The following is a 23461-nucleotide window of genomic DNA, read 5'->3' on the forward strand; positions in this document are numbered from 1 at the left end:
TCATGGGGGTTATTAGTGGAAATCTGGCGTCTGATTTGAGGGATGGGTAGCATCTGCATTCTGAGGAGTGGTTAGCTGCATATTGAGTTTCTTTCGAGCTCGGGTCGATCAGCGTTGATATGTGTTTTTGTGAAGGTTGTTTGCGCTTGCGGGACGCAGTTCGCGTGTAAGTGATTGTGTTATGTAAGGTTGTTGAGGGAGGTCGATGATGGCGACCGGTGATTAATAGTCAGTGCTATAAGTGGGGGAGAATTGGAAGATTCTCCGGAAGATCGATGAGCATGTAAGGTTGTTTAGCTGTTTGGGATTCAGCAATATTCTGTCAGCCAAGAGCGTAGGCTAGTATGAGTAAGTGGCAGGCATGCGGGGCGTGATACAGACCAAGGGTACTTGATTGTGGAGGGCCTGAGATCAGGCCGGGATTGAGTTTGTATGATGGAGATAGAGTTCGAAACCCCTAGAGGGCTAGAACAGTATGCATGGGAGGAATTTCCCAGAGAGATAACTTGGAATGATGAATGCTAGTTGAGCGGTCCGGATAGACTGAAGGCCGGTAGGCGTACCAGTCAGGCCGACGGCTCGGAGAACAGCCCAGCCAGGCTGAAGGCCCTAGAGGGCGGTCCAAATTGGCTGAAGGTTCTGAGAGTGGTCCAGATTGGCTGAAGGCCTGGTAAGGCGGTCCAGTCATGCTGAAGACTCTCAGGTATTGTTAGACCGGTTCGAGGAAATGGATTGAGTATGTTGCGATGTGTTAGCATTAGAAGGTCTGGCCCCGGGGATTAATCTTGATTAGTGGAGATGGTGCATGGACTCGAGAGTCCTTACGAGCAGATTCGGAGCATGTGTGTTGCATGGATAGTGGTTATGCTATAAAGGAGTGGTGTAGCGTTGGGCGAGTACCGTGGCACTTGTCACAGTAACAAGGCGGCCAAGTGGATTTCCTTGGTAAGGAAAGAGAGAGGAAGGTAGCTCCAAGAGGGAGTGTCAATTCACGGAAGTGAAAGAAACAGCGCAGAGTTATGATTGGAGTGGTCCAATTATGGTCATTGAGCAACATGATTGCGGCAGTGGTATGGGATCACATCCGGTTTGGATGTCTGCTGAGGTCGCGGAAGGAATTCCGCAGGTGTAGAGCCAAGAGGCTCGGAAGGGATGCAGGGATGGAGTCTTGGACTCCCAGTTTGATTTTGATCGAGGAATTGTGTATGTAGTGGTGGTTCATCCTGGGGGATGTTTGGAGGTGTCGACAGTGTGACGGGTTTTCCTAACCCGAGGGTGTTAGAGCTAGTGCAACATGTACATGCTATTGCAAGAGGAGAACTCATGGGAGTTGCTCTGAGGCTGAAGAATGTGTTATTCTGTCAGCATGGGATGGATAGAGTTGGACTCGGATCGGGAACCCGGTGGTTTAGGGTTATATCTAGCTCGTAAGAGCCAAGTGTTTGTTGTGATTAGGATCGAGAAAGTGCCATGGAGTGGTAATCGGTTGATAAATGTGGAGCCTGATAGGTGTGGTTATCAGAGGGTGAAGCCGGTGGCCGGCTTGAGGCGGTAGTCAGGACACCGCTAGAAAGGAGAAAGTGAGTTTCGGGTTTCGATGGTTGCGTCTTGAGGAACCTGGTTGGGTTAATGCCAGGTGGTGCGTGGCGGGAGAAGTTCTGGAGTAGAGATGCCGAAGGCTTCGAGGGTGAAGCCTAATTTAAGTGGGGGAGAATTGTAACGCCCCGTTCCTAAGAGTACCTAATTGTGAGTCCCCGAGATTTAAGAGAAATGGTATTTTGATCATCTTGTGGGAAAAGTGGAATAATGAGGGCCAAGTATGAAATTTTGGGGACTCGCCGAGTACGCCTAGCGTAATCTAGGATTACGCCCAACGTAAGGCGTAAGTGGACACGGGTGCAAGGTTGAGTACGCCCAGCGTACTAGAGGTACGCCCAACGTACTCTCAGAGTTCTAAAACCCTAAAATTAGGGTCATCCACTATATAAGGAACATGTTGGTGCATACCCTAGCCTCCATAAGCTCTCACTTAACCTCAGAAACCCTAGATAGCCATTCCACCTCCATTGTTGGGTGTGTTTGGCCTTGAAAAGCTTATTTTGGCAAGGAAAGCATAAAGGAAGAAAGGAGAAGTTGTCAAATAAGGAGAGAAACGGCTGGAGCTTATAGATCTGGGAAGACATCATCCTTTGGAGCCTATTTGAGGTATAAAGCTTCTTGCTTGACATTCATATTGTGTAGATCTATGTGTTGTGAAGCTTTGACACCATTCTTGTCCCAAAAGTCCTCATTTTGATGCATGTTTTGAGTTGGTCGAGATTATCTGTCCTTTCAGACCTTTGGGGAGGTCTTGAGTGAGAAAAATAAGGTCCCAAGGGCTGTGGTTGTTCCATGTGTGAGATATGTGGGTCTTAATGGATTAAGACCTTGGATTAAGAGCTTTATGGACGTCCCAAGTGATAAAGTTTGAGACTTTATGAATCTTAGGCATGTTTGGCCTAAGGATCTGAAGTTTGGGCTTAAGAGCTTAAGCCATTAAGAAGTTATGGGGACTTAATGAGTAGCGAAGTTACGCCCCGCGTAGCGATTCAGTGCCCCGATCCCCTGTTGTGAATCGGCGTGTACGCCCAGCGTACTAAGGAGGGTACGCCCAACATACTCCCTCTGTTGGGTTTTCATTTTGGGCCTTAGGGTTTGGGCTGTTATTTGGGCTGTTGGATTTTGGGCCGTGACTGGACATTATGGTTAGAGTATTGTGGGCCCATTGGTTGTTATGGATCATGAGTTTAGGCCCATTTGGTGAGGTGGGCCCAATTTAGTAAATTGGGCCAATAGTGGGCTTTGCTTCGGACTTTTGGACTTTGGGCCATTGGTGGGCTTGGGAGCTTACCTAGTGTTGGGGCCGGATTGAGTTAGGGGTAAAATGGTCAATTTACCCTTGGAAGAGTATTGTGCTTGGCCTAATGTTTATTTGTGCTATGTTGGCTAGTTCGGGATTTTCGGTGAGTCGGTGATTCGAGAATCTGCTTCTTTAGTTCAGAGTTTCGGCAATGCGAGGTGAGTTATCCTCACTATATCAACAGGGTCTAAGGCACCAAGGCCGTCCCTTTATCGGATTGAGATCCGGGTATTGTTGTTATGTTATTGCTTTGGTATGTTTGCATCCTGGTAGCTAGGATGGTGTATGATAGAGACCTGGTTGAGGTCGGTAACCTGATATGTAGGATGATGCTATGCTAGTGACCGGTTAGGTCGGTATCCTGGTTAGGATGATGATATGCTATGTGATCTGTTTGATCGGCTTATTGACTGCGAATTGTTATATGATTGTATGTTTATGTGCACATGGTTGTTTGGACTGGAGTTGGGTTGAGGCGGGTCCTGCTTTATGCTGTAGGCCAAGATACCCAGGGTAGATCGGTTGTCCCGAAGGCCCAGCGAGCGGTCCGGATAGGCTGCAGGCCCTAAGAGGGCGGACCAGACGTGCCGAGGCTCGGAGAGTGGACCAGGCCGACTGAAGGCCCGGTGCGGGCGGACCATTCATACTGTAGACTCATAGAGTGGACCAGGTGGATTGAAGGCCCAGTGTGGGCGGACCAACCACACTGTAGACTCGATGTATATGGCTAGACTCGGAGGGTGGACCAGGTGGACTGTTGGCTGGTGCGGCGGACCAGCCACATAGTAGACCCGAAGTGCATGGCTGTTCTGTGATCGGATATGATATGGCATGTTATGCGTGTATGGTATATGTGGTTGGTATTTTGGGGATATCTCACTAAGCTTTCGGGCTTACAGTTGTGGTTTTATGTTTTTCAGGTTCTTCAGGAGACCGTGGCAAGGAGAAGGCATGATCGTACCGCTCCTCATGTTTATGTTGTGATGTGATTCTGGAAATACTCTAAATAAATTGTATTGAAAACCTTTTTGTAATAATTTAATGAAAACGGGTTGTTTTTTAAAAATTTAAATTGGTTGGATTTTTTCGGTTGTTACAAGATGGATGGGCAGAGTGAGAGGATGATTCAGACTATGGAAGATATGCTATGCGCATGTGTATTAGATTTTGGCTGGAATTGTGATATATATCTTCTGTTAGTGGAATTTTTGTATAACAACAGTTATCACGACAGCATAGACCGACCTCCCTTCGAGATGCTCTACGGGAGGAAATGTAGGACCCCAATCTGTTAGGGTGAGGTAGGTCAGAAGGTCATGAGGAGTACCGAAGTGGTACTCAAGACTACTGAGAAGATCTAGCAGGTCCGGAGTAGGCTCCAGACTACTCAGAGTCGACAAAAGAGCTATGCCGACAAGCGTCGGTCGGACCTGGAGTTTTAGGTAGGGGATATGTTTCTCCTGAAGGTGTCACCTTGGAAAGGTGTCATCAGGTTTAGGAAGCGGGGCAAGCTGGGCCCCAGGTACTTTAGTACATTTACGGTTTTGGCTCGGGTGGGTCGGGTTGCGTATCAACTGGATCTTCCAGCGAGCTTAGTCAGATCCACAACACTTTTCATGTCTCTCAGCTGCGGAAGTGCTTAGTGGATGAATCTACAGTTGTGCCTTTAGAGGATATTCAGGTGGAAGATCGCTCAAACTACGTTGAGAGGCCAGTAACGATTCTGTATCAGAAGGCAAAAACCTTGAGGAACAAGGTTGTACAATTGGTGAAGGTGCAGTGGATGCACCACAAGGGGTCAGAGTGGACTTGGGAGCTAGAGGAGGAGATGAGAGAGCAATATCCAAAATTATTTGAGACAACAAACTTTGAGGATAAAGTCTGAGACAAGTGGGGGGAATTGTAACGCCTAGTTCTTGGTATGTATTTAACTTATAATTTATTCTATTTTATAGAGCAACTCGACGAGTTGGGAGCCCCAAACTCGTCCAATAGAGATCATAAGGGTTGCGTATTTTAAGTAACCTAGTCGACGAGTTGGGAGGCCTCAACTCGACGAGTGGGCTGGCAAATATGAAACCCTAATTGCTGGGGTTTGCACCCTATTTAAACACCTTAACCCTAAAGTGTTGGCCTCATTTCCATTCTCTAAGTCCCTAACCCTAAAATACAAAACCCTAAAGCTATTGTGAGTGATTGTGAGCCATTCTAAGTGTTTTTAGTGTGTACTTGAAGCCGTTGGAAGAAGGAAAAGCTTAAGGACACAAGAAGGAGCATATAGATCCAGAACCTTTGCCTTATCCATGGCATTTTGTTGGTATAAAGCTTGAACCTTGCCTTGTAGTTGTTTAGATCTTCTTTTAGGGTTATTTTGCTTGGTTTTGGTCCAAATATCATGGTCCTTGGGAGTTGGACGTCCCAAATGGGTTAACACTTCAAATTTAAGGTCTTGAGGGGTTTTCATGGCATAAAGGTGATAACTTTATGGCCATGGAAGTCCCATGCAACCTTTAGACCATCATTTTGGCCTTTTGGAGCTTCTAATGGCCATGCATGTAGAGAAAGCTGGAACTTTACAAGATCATTTAGTCCCTAGAGTCCAGATCTATGACCTCATTGTCTATCTTGTAGTTGGTTGTTTTTGGATAAAGACCTTGGCCTTTTGGGTTAGGGTTAGAGCTTATTTCTTATAAAGTGGGTTTTAATGGGTAAATTTGGAAACTTTACCCTTATAGATGTATTTTCGGCCCAGATGTGGAATATGGGACTTGGATTTGAATATTAAGGGCTTAATGCATTAAGAAGGGTTAACAGACTGAAGAGCTCGAAGAGTTCATAGAGGAACTCGACGAGTTGGGCTGAAGCGTCTCGATTCTGTTAAAAGGAAGAACTCGACAAGTTGATTCGAAAAGGCACAATTATGAGATTTATGGGAACTCGACGAGTTAAAGGATATCTCGACGAGTTGAGTCAACTCAGAGCATTGACTTTGACTTTGACTTTGACCATAATTGAACCTAAAGGGTTATGAGTATGAAATGGTATCTAAGGGGTTGCTTTGGTTCATGGAGTGAGTAGAGCTGATTCCGGAGAAAATACGTTTCAGCTAGCATCCGACATTGGAGGTGAGTTTTCCTCCTGTTTGAACGGGTCGAAGGCACCAATGTCGGCCCGTATTTATGATTGTATGTATTATGGACTAAAGTCCGATGTCGAGTGGTGCCCGATGTATGTTTATATGTTTTCCGGATTATGATTCGATGTCGGGCAATGCTCGAGGAATGTTTGTATGCTTGATGTCTTTGTGATTCTTGCATGTGCCTGTATTCGTATGCTTTCTAGATTACAGTCCGATGTTGGGCGATGCCCAAGGAATGTTTGTATGCTTTTCAAATCCCAGTATATACATATCAACAGATGTTATGTGATTATTCTATGTGTATTTGTTGATATGTATATACCGGGATTTGCTCGATGTCAGGCGGGGCCTGATGCCTATCAGGGCCCACGATATTTTTATATGTGATTATGTGATTATGTGTATGGTATGTGGTAGTTTGGGGAGACTCACTAAGCTTCGTGCTTACAGTTTCAGTTTTGGTTTAAGGTACTTCTGGTAACAAAGGGAAGAGCTCGGGATGACTGCATTGCACACACCATGATGTTTTAGCATGGGATGTTTACTCTGGTATATTTGAAATATGTTTTGATATGGATATACCGTTTATGATGTTTTTAGATGCTATGAATTATGTTTTGATGAAATGATTTTAATAGCTAATGTTTATTTATGATTTAAAAATGAAATTTTTGGTCATGAATTTTGGGATGTTTCACTATATATGTACGGAACCCTTGTGACATATACTATAACTTAGTTAAGATTATTTATTCTAGATAATCTTCTATCAAAAAGTCATTTTTGACACTTATTATCACTAAATTGACTAAACCTGAATCTGCGGGCGTTACACATCCCCACCAAGATCCACAAAAGTTCATCTCCAATGCAGCCAAGTCATCAACCAGCTTCAATGGTACCTAGAAGTCCGAAACTAGCTCTAAAGAGCTTATCTGTTTATCACTGAAGAAGCCAACTAAGCTGGCATGATTGCTAGGTTCACTTAGGGGAAGATTGTTGAAGCATGAAAAGTGAACCTCTAGCAATCCTAAGCAATCAAGTTCTGATGTTAGCTAAGTACGAGATGTGATGAAGTTCTGAGACGAAGATCAATCTGAGGTCAAGGCAATTCCGAAATCAGAAGTATGTTAAGCATTTAATGCATTTTGTCTTGTTGTTGATGTAATAGTTCATAGGACTTACTTTTATGTATCTTTTAGATAATAGTTTGTCAAACACTCCAGTCCTAGGAATGTACCTCAGTTTGTATTATGTTCCTCCTTCACTATATAAGGAGTGAATGTTTTCACCATTAATAACAAGTGAACGATTCAAAGTTTTACACTAAGAATATAAATTATTCTCTTCTCGTCACTTTCACTTTTCCTTCAAGTCAAAGTTCTTTCACAACATTCTTCTTGTTCCTTAAATATCTTTGCATTGATTATACTCTAATTTTTCTTCATTTATTACTTGAATACTTTGTTGAATATCTCCTTCATGTCCTAACTGGTTTTACTAGATTCGACTGGAACCTTACATTAAAAGCAGACATTGATTTTAAAGATTAACTCAAGGTTTGAGTTTTCAAACCTTGTCCTTGTGCATTGATTCTTGAACTCAATTTTTTGAGCTCATTGTGTCCATTTTGGTGTGCTATAGTCCATATTCAAGAATTAGAAGCTTGGTATAAGGTGGTGGATCAAGTAAGAGCTTGTGGATCTTGACTAGTTGCTTCATTTCCATCTTTGTTGAGGTATAAAGCTATGAACTTGTTCATTTACGGCTTAAATATATATTATATATGAGTTTTGGTCCCTTTTTAGCCCCAATAATAAGATATAGTGGTTTGATACCACTCCAGGAGCTTTGAGTTGCCACTCTTGGTGTTTTCTAAGGTTCTGGATTCATAAAGTTGGCACCTTTAGGGTTTAGATCCATCCATCCATGACTTTATGTTCATTTAATGAAAGTAAAGTGTTATAAGTTAAAGTTGGATCTTTATGGGGCATGCAAAGTCACCAAGTCAGTGACTTTATGGTTTTAGACACTTACTAGGACTCAGACCTGTGGTTTGGACTTCTGAGCTTAAGCATTAAGATCCTAATGAAGAGTTTGAATTAATGGATGATTACGTTGGGTGTACAAGTATATACACACAACGTACAAGCTAAATAGCGTGTACGCTTAGCGTACAACTGAGTATGCCCCGCGTACTCAGTCAAGTTGGATGTTGCATTTGAGCTTCCTTTTTGGGCTTAGGTGCTTGAGTTCTTATTGGTCCATCTGAGTGCAAGTGTTTTAGACTAGGAAAATGGTTCAACTTTAGGGTAAGGCCCATGTAAGGGGTTTGGGCCCAATTTGGAAAATTGGGCCATAATTGGGCCTTGGTTAATTAGTGGACTTTTGGGCCTTTTAGATTGTGAGTTTGAGCCTTAGTCTTGGACTAAGCTAGGTTAGGGGTAAAATGATATTTTTATCCTAAGTATGGATTTATGGTTATGGATTGGAACCCAAATGTTAATTGGGTGTTGTTTTGGTATTGTTTAGCTCGGGGATTCGTTGGACCAGCAACCAAAGATTTTTTTAGTGAGATTCAGTAGTCGAGGTGAGTTTCCTCACCATGTATAGTGGGTCGAAGGCACCAATGCCGGCCCATGATCTGTTATGTTAGAATACTCAGTGTCTGTGTGGCATTAGTATGTGTATGTGCTTGTATGCTTACTGGGCGAGGCCCGACGATTAACCTGTATGCTATTACTTGTTATGCAATATGAATTGTATGTGGACGGGGCTTGTTATACGAGTTAGGGTGAGGTTCGTTATACTCATTGGGCGGGGCCCGTTATGCGAGTTAGGCGGGGCCCGTTATGCGAGTTAGGTTGGGGCCCATTATACTCTTTGGGCAAGGCTCGTTATGTGTTATATGTTTGGTATGCAATATCGTAGGGAGCTCACTAAGTTTTGTGCTTATGGTTTTCAGTTTATGTTTCAGGTATTTCTGGTTCCAAGGGGAAGAGTTCAGGTTGATTGCATCGCATACACCACATGAATTCCGCTTTTGAGATATCACTCTAATTGTTATGATGTTTGATATACTTATTTTCACTTGGGTTGTATGGATAATGTTTTTGGAATACCGTTTTATTTAAATTAAAATGAAAATTTTGGATCATATTTTTGGGACGTTACACCCGCACTTGCCGCAACGGCTCCGACCCAGCTGGCCTCTAGATCGTCAAAAGTCTTGGGCTTCTTCATTGAGCCCTCTGTTGTCTATGTCTGAACTGGCTTCCGCTTCTTCAAAAGCTCTAAATCAGTCTCCATTTCCCGGGCTTTGGCAATCACGTCATCCAAAGTCTTGTAGCTGGATATGCTCACAAACTCCCGAATGTCATCCCACTGAATATCATGATACTTTTTCTTCATCTCCTCGCCCGCAACATACTGTGGAATCAACAAAGCTCTCTTCCGAAACTTGGCGGTGATCTCCACCACAGTCTCCATAGTCTGGTGAAGGTCCTGAAACTCCCTCGCCAACTATTGCACCTCAATAGCTGGTGCAAACTCTACTCTGAATCTCGCCACACAATCATCATAGGTCATGGTTGCCACTGCCCAACTCCCAAAGTGTCCAACCTCCTCCCACCAATCACGAGCTCCATCAGAAGGCAAGATGCAAATTATACCTTAGACCCTTGGGAGCAGAAGCTTGTCCGTGGGGCATTCACCATGTCAACAATCCATCGTCTACTAGTTCTTCTCGAAGAACTTTGGGGCTCTACAAGCCTTGAGCACTTAAACTTTAATTTGACATGAACTTTGGGGCTCTACAAGCCTTGAGCACTTAAAACTTTAATTTGACATGCCCCTGTATTGTGTTTCTCTTTCCATTTCGTTGTAACTTTGGAACCGATTTAGCTCCTTGGCGTCCTGTTCCTTTTATTCTATAATATATTTGCCTTTTAAAAAAATGATTTTTTTTTATAGATTTCTAAAAAAGAAAAAACCAAATATAAGTAGTTTTCATGTACAAGGAAAACTAAACTTATGTAAAATAGCGAGGGTGCGATGGTATTTTCTTTCAATAATGTGGGCAAAAATCAACTTCTTTGAAACAGCTCTGACTAGAGACGAAGTCTATCCTGTAAAGGTCACACCCTGGTTTTCCGAGAAGAGCAACAAACTGAGATCCATATCTTCTTCTTTGTTCGTGCCTGCTAGATATTGTTAAATCACCCTACTTTTTTAATTCAATCTAGCTGAATTCGCAGCAGTTCAAACTTCAAATCGAGATACTAAGTTCCCAAAATGAGCGACAGTGATGATGACGAGCTGTTACAGATGGCTTTGAAAGAGCAATCTCAGAGGGATGTCAACTACTCAAGACCATCTCAGTCTCGATCCTCAAAACCTGTAGTCAATTTTGTTCAACCGCCGTCAAATCACAGGTCTGCTAAAAACCCTAATCCAGTGACCACCACAAAACCACAACATCGTCGGAACGCCACAGAGGACGATGATGAATCGGAAGTGGAGATGCTTAGTATTTCTTCAGGCGATGAAGATTCGGTTACTGATCAGAAGGTCGGGTCGAGGAATCGGGCCAAGGGTGCAGGTAGAGGTGGTGTGAAGGATGATGATAAACTTTGGGTTGGGGAAGAACCCGATGCTTGGAAGCGAGTAGATGAAGCAGAGGTATGTATGATTCTAAAAATCTAGGATGTATGTATGCATCAATTTGATCTTTCATGTGATTTCCAAGTTATCATTAATCATTTCAATTGTGGTGGCATCATTTCTGTTATTACGATGTATTCAAGTTAGCATCATGCTATTATATAGTTAAGCATATAGGGTATATGTCTAAAGAATGGAAAAAGCACCCTTGATTTCTCACATTGGAGTGCAACTTCTATAGACAATCATGCTAAGTTTCAGGATCTCGAACTATAAACGGTTGGAATGCTTATGACCCTGATCTAGTTAAGTTCAGGGAGCAATTGCAAGTTCTTTTCTATGTCAAAAAGTTACAAGCTTTTTGGTCTATGCAGTGTTCAAAAAACAATTAATTGTGGATAGATGAAGTAGTTGTTAGTTTGTTATGGGTATTCCCTGGAGGCTTGACCTTGGGTATTTTCCACTAAATGATGAAATATGATCTTGTTGTAAAACTTATGTATCATAAAATAATGCATGTTAAGTATATTTAGACAATTATGTTTGTTTCAGTGTCATTTTTTTGTTCTCGATTATATATAAGTTAATTTTCATGTTCGTAATATAACCGTTTTTGTTTGTTACTATATTTAGGTTGCTTTTGGTCACCCCATATGCATATGTGTTATATACTTTATATTCGATCTTAAATTTTCGATATTTTTTAAAATTCAATACATTGTGTTTGAAAACACAAACGCATTATTCATAATCAAAGGGATTAAAATGAAACAGATAGTGGTGCAAGTAGACATCAACTGATTATTTACTTTGAGGAGGATCATGAGCTAATCCATAAGATTTATCATGATCAATTAATTTACGCAATGAGTGCATTTATTTTCAGCCTTTTCAATAAACTTATTTGGATAAAAAATATGTAACATAATGTTAAAAGCTGAATTATGTGAAACAACTTGTATCATACAATTATAATGCACCTCTGTTGGTTTAATATTTAATGTTTATTTACTTTGAGTATTTAATATTTATTTCTTTTTTAAACAATAATTAAATTTTCTGAAGTTTACATGGTTTGTGACAGCTTGGCAGAAGGGTTCGTGACATGAGGGAGACAAGAACACCACCTCCAACAACAACTCAAAAGTTTGAGAAGAAACCATCAGTTGCTATAAAAGGCCTCAATAATTTACACTCTTTCTCCCGTGGCATGGAATTTGTAGATCCTCTTGGACTTGGGTAATGACTCTCTAAATGACCATTTTACCCTTACATTCCCAAAAAAAACAAACTTCACGATATTATGTTAATTTTTTTTTATGGCAGGGTTATAGACAACAGAACATTGAGGTTGGTTAATGAATATACAGCAAGTTCTCCATCCAAGTCTGACAAAGTAGATGCTGATGTTCGAGGTAAATTTTTGATTTTTCTTTCCTTTTTTCTTTCTGCAGTTATGGATTCAAAAGTTAGTTTTATATGACCTTTTATAGTTTTATATTATACTAACAAATATGATTGAATACAATACACACAGATAAATTGATGTATTACTCTGAAAGTTTTGATCCAAAATTATTCCTATGTCGGGTCCACCAAGATACAGCTGCAGCAGACTTGGAGGCTGGTGCTTTGGCATTGAAAACTGATCTTAAAGGAAGAACTCAACAGAGAAAACAATTGGTCAAAGAAAATTTCGATTGCTTTGTCTCTTGTAAAACAACAATTGATGGTAACTTATCATCAACCATACTTTCATTTATTCCTATTGCAGCATTCTACTGTGAAAATACAATACAATTTTCATTGCTCTAATTAGGTAGATGAATTCATAGTATAATATCCTATTATAGCAATTTTATCCAAATAGATTTCTCAAAGTATAATAAGAAAAAACTGAAACTACAAAATAGGATGCATTAATAATAAAAAAGACACTGAAAGTACAAATACAATCCTGTAACAGAATACTTTAGTATACAAAACATTGTTATTTCTTGTATTATATAGAATCATATATACATATTCTACAGATATTGAGTCAAAATTGAGAAGAATAGAAGAAGATCCGGAAGGTTGTGGAACATCTCATTTATATGGTTCTATTCAAGGAGTCACTTCAGTGGCTAATCGTGCTTTTGCACCCTTACTTGAAAGACAGGTTTAATATTTTGGATGTGAATTTTTAAAATCCGTTAAATTGGGAATTCTTTTTATTAATTTTTTTTTAAAAAAAAAAAATTTAACTTTAGGCTCAAGCAGAAAAGATTAGGTCAGTTCAAGGAATGCTTCAGAGATTTCGCACTTTATTTAATTTACCAAGTGCAATACGTGGTAATATTAATAAAGGAGAATATGACCTGGCAGTCAGAGAATACAGAAAAGCAAAGTCAATTGTTCTCCCTTCTCATGTACACTAACTAAACTCAACATCTTTTTCTAAATTATTTATTGAATATATATATATATATATATATATATATATATATATATATATATATATGTATGTATATATATATATATATATATATATATATATATATATATATATATATGTATGTATGTATTTGTATTCTTCATTATTATTTTTTAATTATTTTACAGGTTGGAATATTGAAACGTGTTCTTGAGGAAGTTGAAAAAGTGATGAACGAGTTCAAAAGCATGCTTTATCGGTCTATGGAAAATCCACAGATTGATCTAACAAATGTAAGGTCAATGGTCAATTCTAGACTTCTTTTAAATTTAAATTTAAAATTTTAATTTTTTTTTGTAGCTTGAAAATGTTGTGAGGCTTTTATTGGAGCTGGAACCTGAGTCAGATCCTGTACGCCATTATCTGAATGTACAGGTAAGCATACATACACATACACATACAGAGATACTTAATACATATTACATATGCATATTTATAAAAACTGTATTTTGTTTGTTTGTTTTTTTATTATATATCAGAATCATAGGATCCGAGGTTTGCTTGAAAAGTGCACTTATGATCATGAAACAAGGATAGAGAATTTACAAAATGAGCTACGCGAGAAAGCACTGTCTGATGAAAAATGGAGGAAAATCCAGATTGAATTAAATGAAACTGTGAGCAAAATTTATTTATTTTGTGGATACATAATATATTTTCTATGTGTTAAAAGTATATTTCTTATCTACTACAAACAGGGTGATGTTATGTCTACCGATTTTGTGAATGATTTAAATTCACAACAAAGAGATTCAGGTGCTGAAGAACTTGATGCTCTTAGAGGAAGGTACATAAGAAGATTAACTGCTGTAATTATTCATCATATTCCAGCCTTCTGGAAAGTTGCCATTTCTGTTTCAAATGGGAAATTCGCAAAGGTAACTATTTTCATTTTTTTTTTTAAATTCGGTTTTTCATTTTTCATGTTTATGCTGATTTATTTTTTTCTCTTTTACAGTCTTCCAAAGTCAATAAAACTGAGGAAAAGACAGGAGATGAAAAATATTCAAGTCATTCTCTTGATGAAGTGTCTGGAATGATACAGAATACCTTATCTGCATATGAATCCAAGGTAGATTTTCTTTTGTTAAATCTTTTTTTTTTTATAAAATCTTTCTAACAGTAAACATTAAATGAACTAAACCAAAATTCTTCAGGTTCACAACACGTTTCTTGATCTTGAAGAGTCGAATATTCTTCGCCCGTTTATGAGTGATGCAATAATAGATATATCTAAAGCCTGTGAAGCTTTTGAAGCAAAAGAAGCAGCACCATCTGTTGCAGGTATGTGTTTTGACCTTTTTGCCCCTCTGAATAAGTTTTATGTTGATCTTAGTATAAATTTCAATTTTTTTTTTTATAATGGTAACAGTTGCAGCTCTGAGGACACTTGAGTATGAGATTACAAAAACTTACATACAGAGGCTTAGTTCATGGATGAGAGCTTCAACTGAAGAAATATCAAAAAATGAATCATGGATTCCAGTTTCTGTTCTTGAGAGAAATAAATCTTTATACACAATTTCTCACTTGCCTCTAGCATTCCGTTCAGTTATGGTCACAGCAATGGATCAGATAGATATGTAAGTTTAAGAAATATTAAAAAAAAAAAAAAAAAAAAAGAGTAGTATTCTATAGTAGAAAGAATAAAAGTAAGATGCTATAATATTAATGGACAAATAAACAGCAAATTCTATAAAAGTAAGAGATTAAAATCAAATGCTATTATTGCAGGATGATGCAGTCTTTAGGGAGTGAAGCAAGAAAGTCAGAAGATGCTTTTATCCTGTTTCAAGAAACTCAAGAATCCGTTAGGCTTTCATTCTTGAACTGTTTGCTTGATTTTGCTGGTATGGAGAGGGGTATTTCTGTCTTTTTTATTTCTATTTTTTCTGTTAACTTATAATGGATCCATACCATATGATGCAAATTATTAGGTTACTTGGAGCAAATTGGAAGTGAGATTGGTCAAAATATATTAAATAAAGAAAATTCATCTTTTCAAAATGGGCATCATGTTGATGATGTGGAAGAAAGTTCATCTGATCCTCTTCCTGGAAGTATTACACATCCACATCAAAAGCTGCTGATGGTGTTGAGTAACCTAGGATTTTGCAAAGATGATCTTTCTCGTGAAATGCATGATAAATACAAACACATCTGGATGCAATCCAGGTATATACACAATCTGCTTTATTTTTTATTTTATAATAGCAACATGTTTTTGTTTCTTTACTGATAATAATAAAAAATATATGTAACCTGAAACATTTGTTAACAAAAAAAAAATGAATGCGAGGATGATATTGTAAAAATAAAATCACTTAAGTTTTGATGATTAATTATATTTCAGGGAGAAAGATGATGATGACAATGATGTGGGAGATTTGGTTAGGTCTTTCTCTGGGCTGGAAGAAAAAGTCCTTTCACAGTATACAATTGCAAAGGTATACAACAAATCAGTCTTTAAATTAAATAATTAATAGATTTTATTTAAGTATAATCATCTTTAAGCTGTAAGGAACTAAACCATTTTTTTTTTTTTGTCTCAGGCAAATCATGTTAGAACAGCTGCTGTCAACTATTTGTTGGATGCTGGAGTACAGTGGGGTGGAGCACCTGCAGTGAAAGTGAGGACTTGAATTATATTATATTTACATGTTTAGTCCCCAAGTATTATGCTTATGTTACATTTATAACTTTACTTTTCAGGGTGTACGGGATGCTTCTGTTGAGTTACTCCACACTCTTGTAGCTGTACATGCAGAGGTATTTTCCCTAAACCCTAAAACCCCAAACCCTAAACTCTAAAACCTAAACCCTAAAACTTGGTTGCAGGTTTCTGCTGGTTGTAAGCCTTTGCTTGACAAGATACTTAGGATTCTGATTGAAGGCTTAATCGACACATTACTTAGCCTTTTTCATGAACATAAAGACACGGATGTAAGAACATTGGATGCAAATGGGTTCTGCCAGCTTATGCTTGAGGTAAAATTTATGATTATATGATTCTTTTCCTTCTTACAAATCCACAAAAATCCTACACAATTACAGCAAATGCCATTTAAGTAGAAAGCTATTCTCACATCCTAATAAGAAAAACATCACAATAGGATGTATTTCTGTCTTTTATAAAAATCCATATTGACAATTGACATGGGTTATGCATGCAGCTTGAATACTTTGAGACGATATTAAACCAGTATTTGAGTCTGGATGCGAGTGAATCTCTGAAATCACTACAAGGGGTATTATTGGAAAAAGCCACCGAAAGTTCCTCCGAACCCAATGATACTCCAAAGCATCGTCGCCGTGTAACACGTGGAAGTGATGATATGATTGCAGATGATAGACAAGGGACCGTGTCTCCAGATGAGCTAATCGTAAGAGACTCTCTCATTCTCTATGCAAAAGACGAAAATACCCTCCCTCGTAATCAGACACAGCCTTGTCCTGTGTAATAATGAACGCCAGCCTGAAGGGCATTTTCGTCTTTTGCACACTTGTTCCATTCCATCTTCTTGGGTGGGACAAAAAATTGTAAATGCACACAAAACACAGTGCATTTTGTTCTCTGTAATAAAACAAAACAAAAGGAGGAGGATGTTTTTCGTAAATTTGATTTATGTTTTTGTGTTGATGTTGTTAGGCACTTGCCCAACAATGTAGCAGTGAGCTACTGCAGTTAGAGCTAAAAAGGACTGAGATCAACACAGCATGTTTTGGTGAGTCGCTTCCATTGGAATCTGGTCCGGTTGTAGTGCCCAAACCAGGTTATGGTTCGTTTAGAGGCCCAGTAGACTCTTCTCCAAGCAGGGTTTACGGGTCTCCTAGTTTTTCAAGGCAAAAAAGGAGATGAGGTTTGGATTTTTTTTATAATATATATATATACATCGAAAACATGATTGTATGTTTGTGTAGATGTTAGAATAATTAGCATATTCTTTAAACTTTGTGTTGCTTTGTAATTTTTAATCGGCTTGAGGTATTTCTGTTGTACATACCAAATTATATATTATGTTTTTGATTTTGATATTATTTCTCCTATTTTTTTGAGTGGTTTTAGTATATACTATGTTGTTTTAATATTTTAACATGTATACGTTTTTGTTTTTTAGTATTGCAACAAAAAGCCAAAAAGAAAAACTAAAATAATAAAATAAAATAAAAACACAAATTCTGAATAGAATTTATTTTTAGTGGCTAAAAACAGATATCTTACGGTTTGTTTTTGGATTTAGGCTAATGGGAAGAATCGTTAAAGGCGACATGGATAGCTTTAGGTTGTTTTTGAATTTTTTTTTTCTTTTGACAATCTGCTTCTTAATTCAACAATTATATCATTCATATTTAAATGATAAACATAGATGATTGAGATAGAACAGGAGAACAAGGAAATTTATAATAGCAAAATAAAAGATTTCTTATGATTATGTGAGCATTTTAATGTGACAAGTATATTCAAACTTTTTTCAATCAATAAATTCATGAGAAACACAACATTCAATGAAATAGACACCACAATTATAATTAGCATTTTTTTTACCTATTACAAAGTTGTTAATGCAATATTATCCAAATAAAAAGCAAATTTTAATGCCATAATTTGATAAGATTTTTCAAAATATAATAAAAAATAAATAAAAGTACAATGCTATTTCTTGCATCCCTTAAAGCAACACAAATGAAAGTTTGTTGATTCTCTTTCCATCCACAAAAACCACCATCAATTACATTACAATGTAAAAACTTTCAAATGTCCCCAAATCTAATGAGAGAGATATCACAGGACCAAATATATGTGACACCATTTGTAGAGAGGACCTCAAGCAGTTCTTAGTGGAGGAGACACCAATATCACACCATCTCCTCTAACAAAAAGAAACGGAACAGTCCGCCTTGTGCTCTGCAAGAAATAGCAACATACTTTTATTAACTGCTTTATCATATCATCATCATATTTTCCTTTCAATCCGAAAAATCTTTCTGCTTTTTTTTTTTCGTATTAAGACATTGCATTTTGAAAATTCTATCAAGTTGCTATATTTGGGTAGAGTTTTTCAAAGTAAATAAAAAAAAAAATTCACAACATACCCGGACAATCTCTTCATATGTTTCATCATCAATTTCAACAGTTGTAACAATCTCTTCAACATCACCAAGAATCATGTTCAAATGCTGATCGTAAGCCTAAAAGTCGAAGAATAAACAAACCATTCAAAAAGCTCTCTAGATAGCAAAAACTAAAACAAGGAAGAAAGTGCTACATCTACATACAAAAATACAAAAATGAAAATGCAAATAAACAGGCACAAAATACAAAATCACTGCTGAATTTGACAAGTCTAAGAGGACCAAACCCCCATGTCAAACAGCAGAATTAGGGCTTATTTCTATCTTATACAACAAGACAAGAAATTTTGTATTTTCACAATATCCTCGACAAGCAATTAGGATAATTGGGAAATTAGGGTTCAAAAGCAACTATGAGGAATTTCCTCGGTAGACAATTAAACTGTTCAAATCGGAATAACAGAAGAAAGATTAATCGAAAGTATTCTAATACTGCTAAGTGCAAAGTTCAAAACCCTAATTAACTTTGAGTGTAAGCCAATCCGCTCAGAGATGGAAGATATTAGATTGAAGCAAAAATTAAATTGGAGTGTAAGTGAAAGAGGCATACATGGAGCTTGCCACGGAGTTCGCGATCAGAACGAAGCTTGACGTAGATACGCTCATCAAGACTGAGCCTAATCAGATCCAGAGGCTCCTTAACTGCGCTTTCCTCTTCGCTCGCCATTCTCGATACCTGTGGGTGGAACTGTTGTCGCTTATTAGGTTTTTGGGGTGTGTTGCCAAGGTTTTATGATAAACCTACTTTCCCTTTCGTTTCCAAATTCCAGCTGCTATGGTGAGTTCAAACAGCGATACGACTTTTTGTAATTTGGTCTCGCCTAGCGCAAACGAACTTTTACTTCAAAAAAATAATAATAATAAATTTATCATTTAATTAAAAAAAATTAGAAAAATTAACTAATCTAACTCATATAAACAAATATTTTAACCACCTTATAATTTTTTTTTATCGTATTTCAAAGTAGTTACGTTCATTTTGGAGTTGGAGATGGTTGGTAGGTATTGGGTCCAAAATTTAATAATCGTATTTTTCGGACTGACAAAATGGATTATGGACTATGTTTTTGGGAATATGATATTCGAGAGTATTTATGTTAATTTCCAAGGTTGGTGGTGGTAGGTAGGATTTGGGGCTGGAATCCGACACCCATACTTTCAGGATTGAAAAGTGTATTCTGGAATGTACTCTAGAATGTACGACCATTCAAGAGTTTCGTTCCGGAGTGGTTAAAATAGGGTATTTGTGTCTCTTCCGTCAATTCGTCCACAAACATTGTTCTTTGATAGTTTTCGTAATCTAAAATAATGAGTATGTGTACTGATTTTTTTCGAGTGTTAGTTTCTAGTGGAAGACAATGATAGTGTACCGAGGGATCTATGTAGTATATGTTGGATTTTAAACACTATAACACTCCTATGGTGCACATGCAACCCTAGATGCTTTGGATCTATGTTTTCTTTAATTATACATGCAATTTCAATTTTCCAAAGCATACACCCTAACTAGCATACAATAGAGGATATACAACATAAAACCTAGTTAGGTGAATACCTCTTGATGTAGTTTGTGGTTCTTGGTCTTAGAAAGCTTTAGCACCTCAAGTGTGATGCCTCTAATGTGCGACAAACACCAAATGCAAGAGGAGGCTTGAGAGAGTAGGTTAGTTAGCTCAAAATCGGTTATCACTCTCTTAGAATGAATGGGCAACCGATTTTAGGGCTAGGGGTTGCATGTATATTGTTACAAAGGTTAGGGTTTCATCCACGCAAACCCTAATGCACCATGACCCTTCATATTTCTTAGGCTTCATGAGTTAATCCTCAATGGGCTATCATATTGGTTTAGCCCATCCTAATCAACCATGGATCATTGGCCCACACTATAAGAATCATTGATTTAGGTAATCAGTCCCCGTATATTTAATTGGTCTCTTTTGATTACCAAATTAATTCCAAATTAATTCTTGATCAATATTAATTAAATAATATGATTTCTCAATCAATATATTATACTTTAATATATTAATAAATCACAAATAACCTTTCTCTCAAAAGTTTATCCTATCAAATTGCTCTGGTGAAGGCAACTCAAAAGGACCATGCTACTATCAGGTCAAGTGTTGGATTTGGTGTCTAAGCCCATAACTATAACTGGGATGTACTTGACCCAATTGTAGCATGGTCCTTTTGGGTTGCCTTCACCAATGCAATTTGATAGGATAGACTTTTGAGAGTAAGGTTATTTGTGATTTATTAATATATTACAAGTATAATAAATTAATATGAAATCATATTACTAATTAGTATTGATCAAGAATTAATTTGGAATTAATTTTGTGATCAAAAGAGACTAATTAAATATATGAGGATTGACTGTGTAAATCAATGATTCTTGTAACATCCCGAATATTAAATAAATAAATAAATAGATAAGAGTTAATATGAATAGTGATCTGAAATAATAATAATTAGCGGGGTGTCGGTTTCGGGGAGCCAAATAATATAATTTGGACCTTCGAGGACTAAAGTGTAATTTCAAGATTTATCTCGTAAAGATTTTAGAACTTAAGGTGTGTTTGGTAATTATTAGGGCTTATTATGAAGGGGATTGTGAGAAGGAAGGATTGAATATATTAAATTGAGATCATGGGGGTTAAATGGTAATTTTCGGATCTGCCTTGCAAAAATATCTCAGAGTGGAGGGTTGTATGGTATTTATTGGATTTAAATTGAAAGAGAAGCTATGGGAAGGGACCAAAAGCGTATATTTGGCAGCATAGTTTGAATTGGACATGGGTTAACCCTGTATCCTCCTTTTCCTTCCCTCCCGTTGGATAATGTAACCCTAAACCATTATGAGATCGGCCGTCACCATCAGTTATCGACTTGTAGCACCTCCAGCCGCCGCCCTTGTCGTGATCAACCACCACCCTCCGTCAGCAGGCATTTCGCCGTCGAGAACAAAACCTTAACGTCAGAGACATCGTGGCAGTCAGAGAATCGCCGAGATCGAAAAAAAAAGAAGTCGTGTTCGCCACTGTGCTGTCGTGGGAGAGTCATGAGCCATCAGCGACGCTCTGTAAGTCACCCGCAATGCTTCCTTCCCCTTATTGTCTCGTTATTTCGTGGGTATGACGCCATAATCGCCACTGCCGCCATCGGTGGCGATAAGGGCTGTTGTTTGTGATTTTCCAGCGATTCCTACTGCCTAAGAGTTGGCTGTTTGGGTGCATGCTAGTGTGTGGGGGTTGCTTTAGGTATTTGAGGCGTGGGATGAATGTTTATGTGGCTAAAAATCCATTGCCACCATCACGAGGTGGTGGTTGCCGCCTCCTGTCGTCGCGTCACCACCACCAACCGCCATATGGTGGTGGCTGTGGGTATTTGTTGTGATGAGTATGAGTATGCCTTGTGAAATGAGTCTTGTGTTAGCATTTTTGGTGGAGGAATTAAGGGAAAAACACCACCACCACCGCGAGGTGGTGGCCGCCGCCATGAGCTGCCAATGACCACCACTACGTGGGGTGGTAGTGGGTGGTGCTTGGCACAGTGAACCCTAACCGGCCCAAATGCTTGTCTGGGCTTGTTGGATGGCTATTAGGCTAGAAACCCTAATTGGGCTTTAGAAAAACCTAATTTTGGGTTTGTTGATTTGGGCCTATTAGGACCCGCGTTTGGACTAGTGGACTGAAGATAAAACCCATGACAAATTTATTATATGATCTGTTAGTGGAATAATGGACTTAATGGGTTAAGACCTTAATGGGTTAAAGTGAGAAATACTTAACCATAATCGTCATTTTATTTGAAAACCATAATTTTTACTTGGGCCTTGTGATTGGGCCTTCCTATTGGGTTTTAGTATTTGGGCCATTGATGGGCCATCCAAGAGTAGTCATGTGGACTACAATATTTAGATGGGCTTTAGGGTAAGGCCCATATAAGGGTTTAGGCCCAATTTGGAAAATTGGGCCATGGTGGGCCCAATGGACTCGAGTCATATATGGACGAGGTTGGTGGACCATGTTTAGACCTAATAATGTGAAGGTTGGTCTTAGATCCTAATGGGGTTATTTGTGGGTTTGGCTTAGTGATAGAAGCCGGAGTGTAGCAGCAACATTTATAGGATCTGTTCACCACCCGAGGTGAGTCTTCTCACTATACTTATCTGTTTTATAATTTGTGTGTGACCGGAGGGTCTTAGTATATTATTGACCAGAGGGTTTCAGTACATATAGACCGGAGGGTCTTAGTACACTATCGACCGGAAGGTCTTATTTGTTTATTATGTGTTATATGTTATTGTGCATACTGTCTTTGTGACTTATGTTGTTATGGTAATATGTGTATATATTGATCTTATGTGTTTATTAGAGTACTGCGATATCCTACATTATGTCTATGTGAATTATGTTGTGTATTTATTATGAGCTTATAGAGTTAGGACCGGAGGGTCCATTAGAGTTGTGGGACTAGAGGGTCCCATTGAGACACATTGACTGGAGGGTCTTACAGAGTTATAGCCTCGAGTGGCTAATGTGTATTTGTGGTATTTTAGGGAACTCACTAAGCTTCGTGCTTACCGTGTTGTGTGTTATGTGTTTCAGGTGTTTCTCAGGATCACAGGAAGGCGATGGTTCGATTGTACACACGAGATAAAGAGTTATCTTTTGGAGGATCTTGGATTATAAATTTAACTATTATGGAATTGTGTTTTGTTAATTGATTATTGGGATTTTTGTGGAATGTATTATGAGAATTTTTGTAATTTAAAAATGAAAAATTTGTCTGAAAATTTACGGTGTTACAATTCTTATAGTGTGGGTTAATGATTCATGGTTATTTAGGATGGGCTAAACCAATGAGATAATCCATGGATAGTCCATGAAGGTTAACCCATGGAGCCTAAGTAATATGAAATTTCATTAGGGTTTACAAGGTGTAACCCTAGCATTTGCTACACTATAAATAAACCCCCTAGAGCCAAAATTGGTTGCCACAACACTCTTGGAGAGTGTGTATTGATTTTGTGCTAAGTAACTTATTCTCTCAAGTCTCCTCTTGCATATTGGTGTTTGTGAACCATTAGAGGCATTACACTTGAGGTGCTCAAGCTTTCAAAGGTCAAGAACTACAAGTCCTTTTAAGA

General features: G+C 38.3%; 2 protein-coding genes across 3 annotated transcripts; one reads left to right on the forward strand and one right to left on the reverse strand.

Annotated features, from left to right (window-relative positions):
* Nucleotides 1-10105: 10105 nt before the first annotated feature.
* Nucleotides 10106-17214, forward strand: LOC111897033 (exocyst complex component SEC5A). 2 transcript variants are annotated; one of them, XM_023893010.3, is made up of 21 exons: nucleotides 10107-10718; nucleotides 11785-11939; nucleotides 12027-12115; nucleotides 12238-12432; nucleotides 12734-12861; nucleotides 12953-13111; nucleotides 13305-13409; nucleotides 13477-13551; nucleotides 13656-13793; nucleotides 13875-14054; nucleotides 14135-14248; nucleotides 14334-14460; nucleotides 14549-14759; nucleotides 14911-15026; nucleotides 15114-15351; nucleotides 15530-15623; nucleotides 15729-15806; nucleotides 15889-15945; nucleotides 16015-16164; nucleotides 16350-16559; nucleotides 16826-17214. In XM_023893010.3, the coding sequence occupies exons 1-21, from the start codon at nucleotides 10332-10334 to the stop codon at nucleotides 17033-17035; spliced, it is 3216 nt and encodes a 1071-aa protein (XP_023748778.1). In that variant the 5' UTR covers nucleotides 10107-10331; the 3' UTR covers nucleotides 17036-17214. The 2 variants fall into 2 exon arrangements, with proteins under 2 accessions (XP_023748777.1, XP_023748778.1); XM_023893009.3 differs by having other exon boundaries at nucleotides 10106-10718; nucleotides 13656-14054.
* Nucleotides 17215-17781: 567 nt separating this feature from the next.
* LOC111897034 (sm-like protein LSM3B) lies at nucleotides 17782-19108 on the reverse strand. Its single transcript, XM_023893011.3, has 3 exons — nucleotides 18860-19108; nucleotides 18271-18366; nucleotides 17782-18082 (listed from the first exon to the last, which is right to left on the reverse strand). The coding sequence occupies exons 1-3, from the start codon at nucleotides 18974-18976 to the stop codon at nucleotides 18002-18004; spliced, it is 294 nt and encodes a 97-aa protein (XP_023748779.1). The 5' UTR covers nucleotides 18977-19108; the 3' UTR covers nucleotides 17782-18001.
* Nucleotides 19109-23461: the final 4353 nt, after the last annotated feature.

Source organism: Lactuca sativa, chromosome 7 (assembly GCF_002870075.4).
Source record: "Lactuca sativa cultivar Salinas chromosome 7, Lsat_Salinas_v11, whole genome shotgun sequence".
In the NCBI taxonomy this organism is placed as follows: domain Eukaryota; kingdom Viridiplantae; phylum Streptophyta; class Magnoliopsida; order Asterales; family Asteraceae; genus Lactuca; species Lactuca sativa.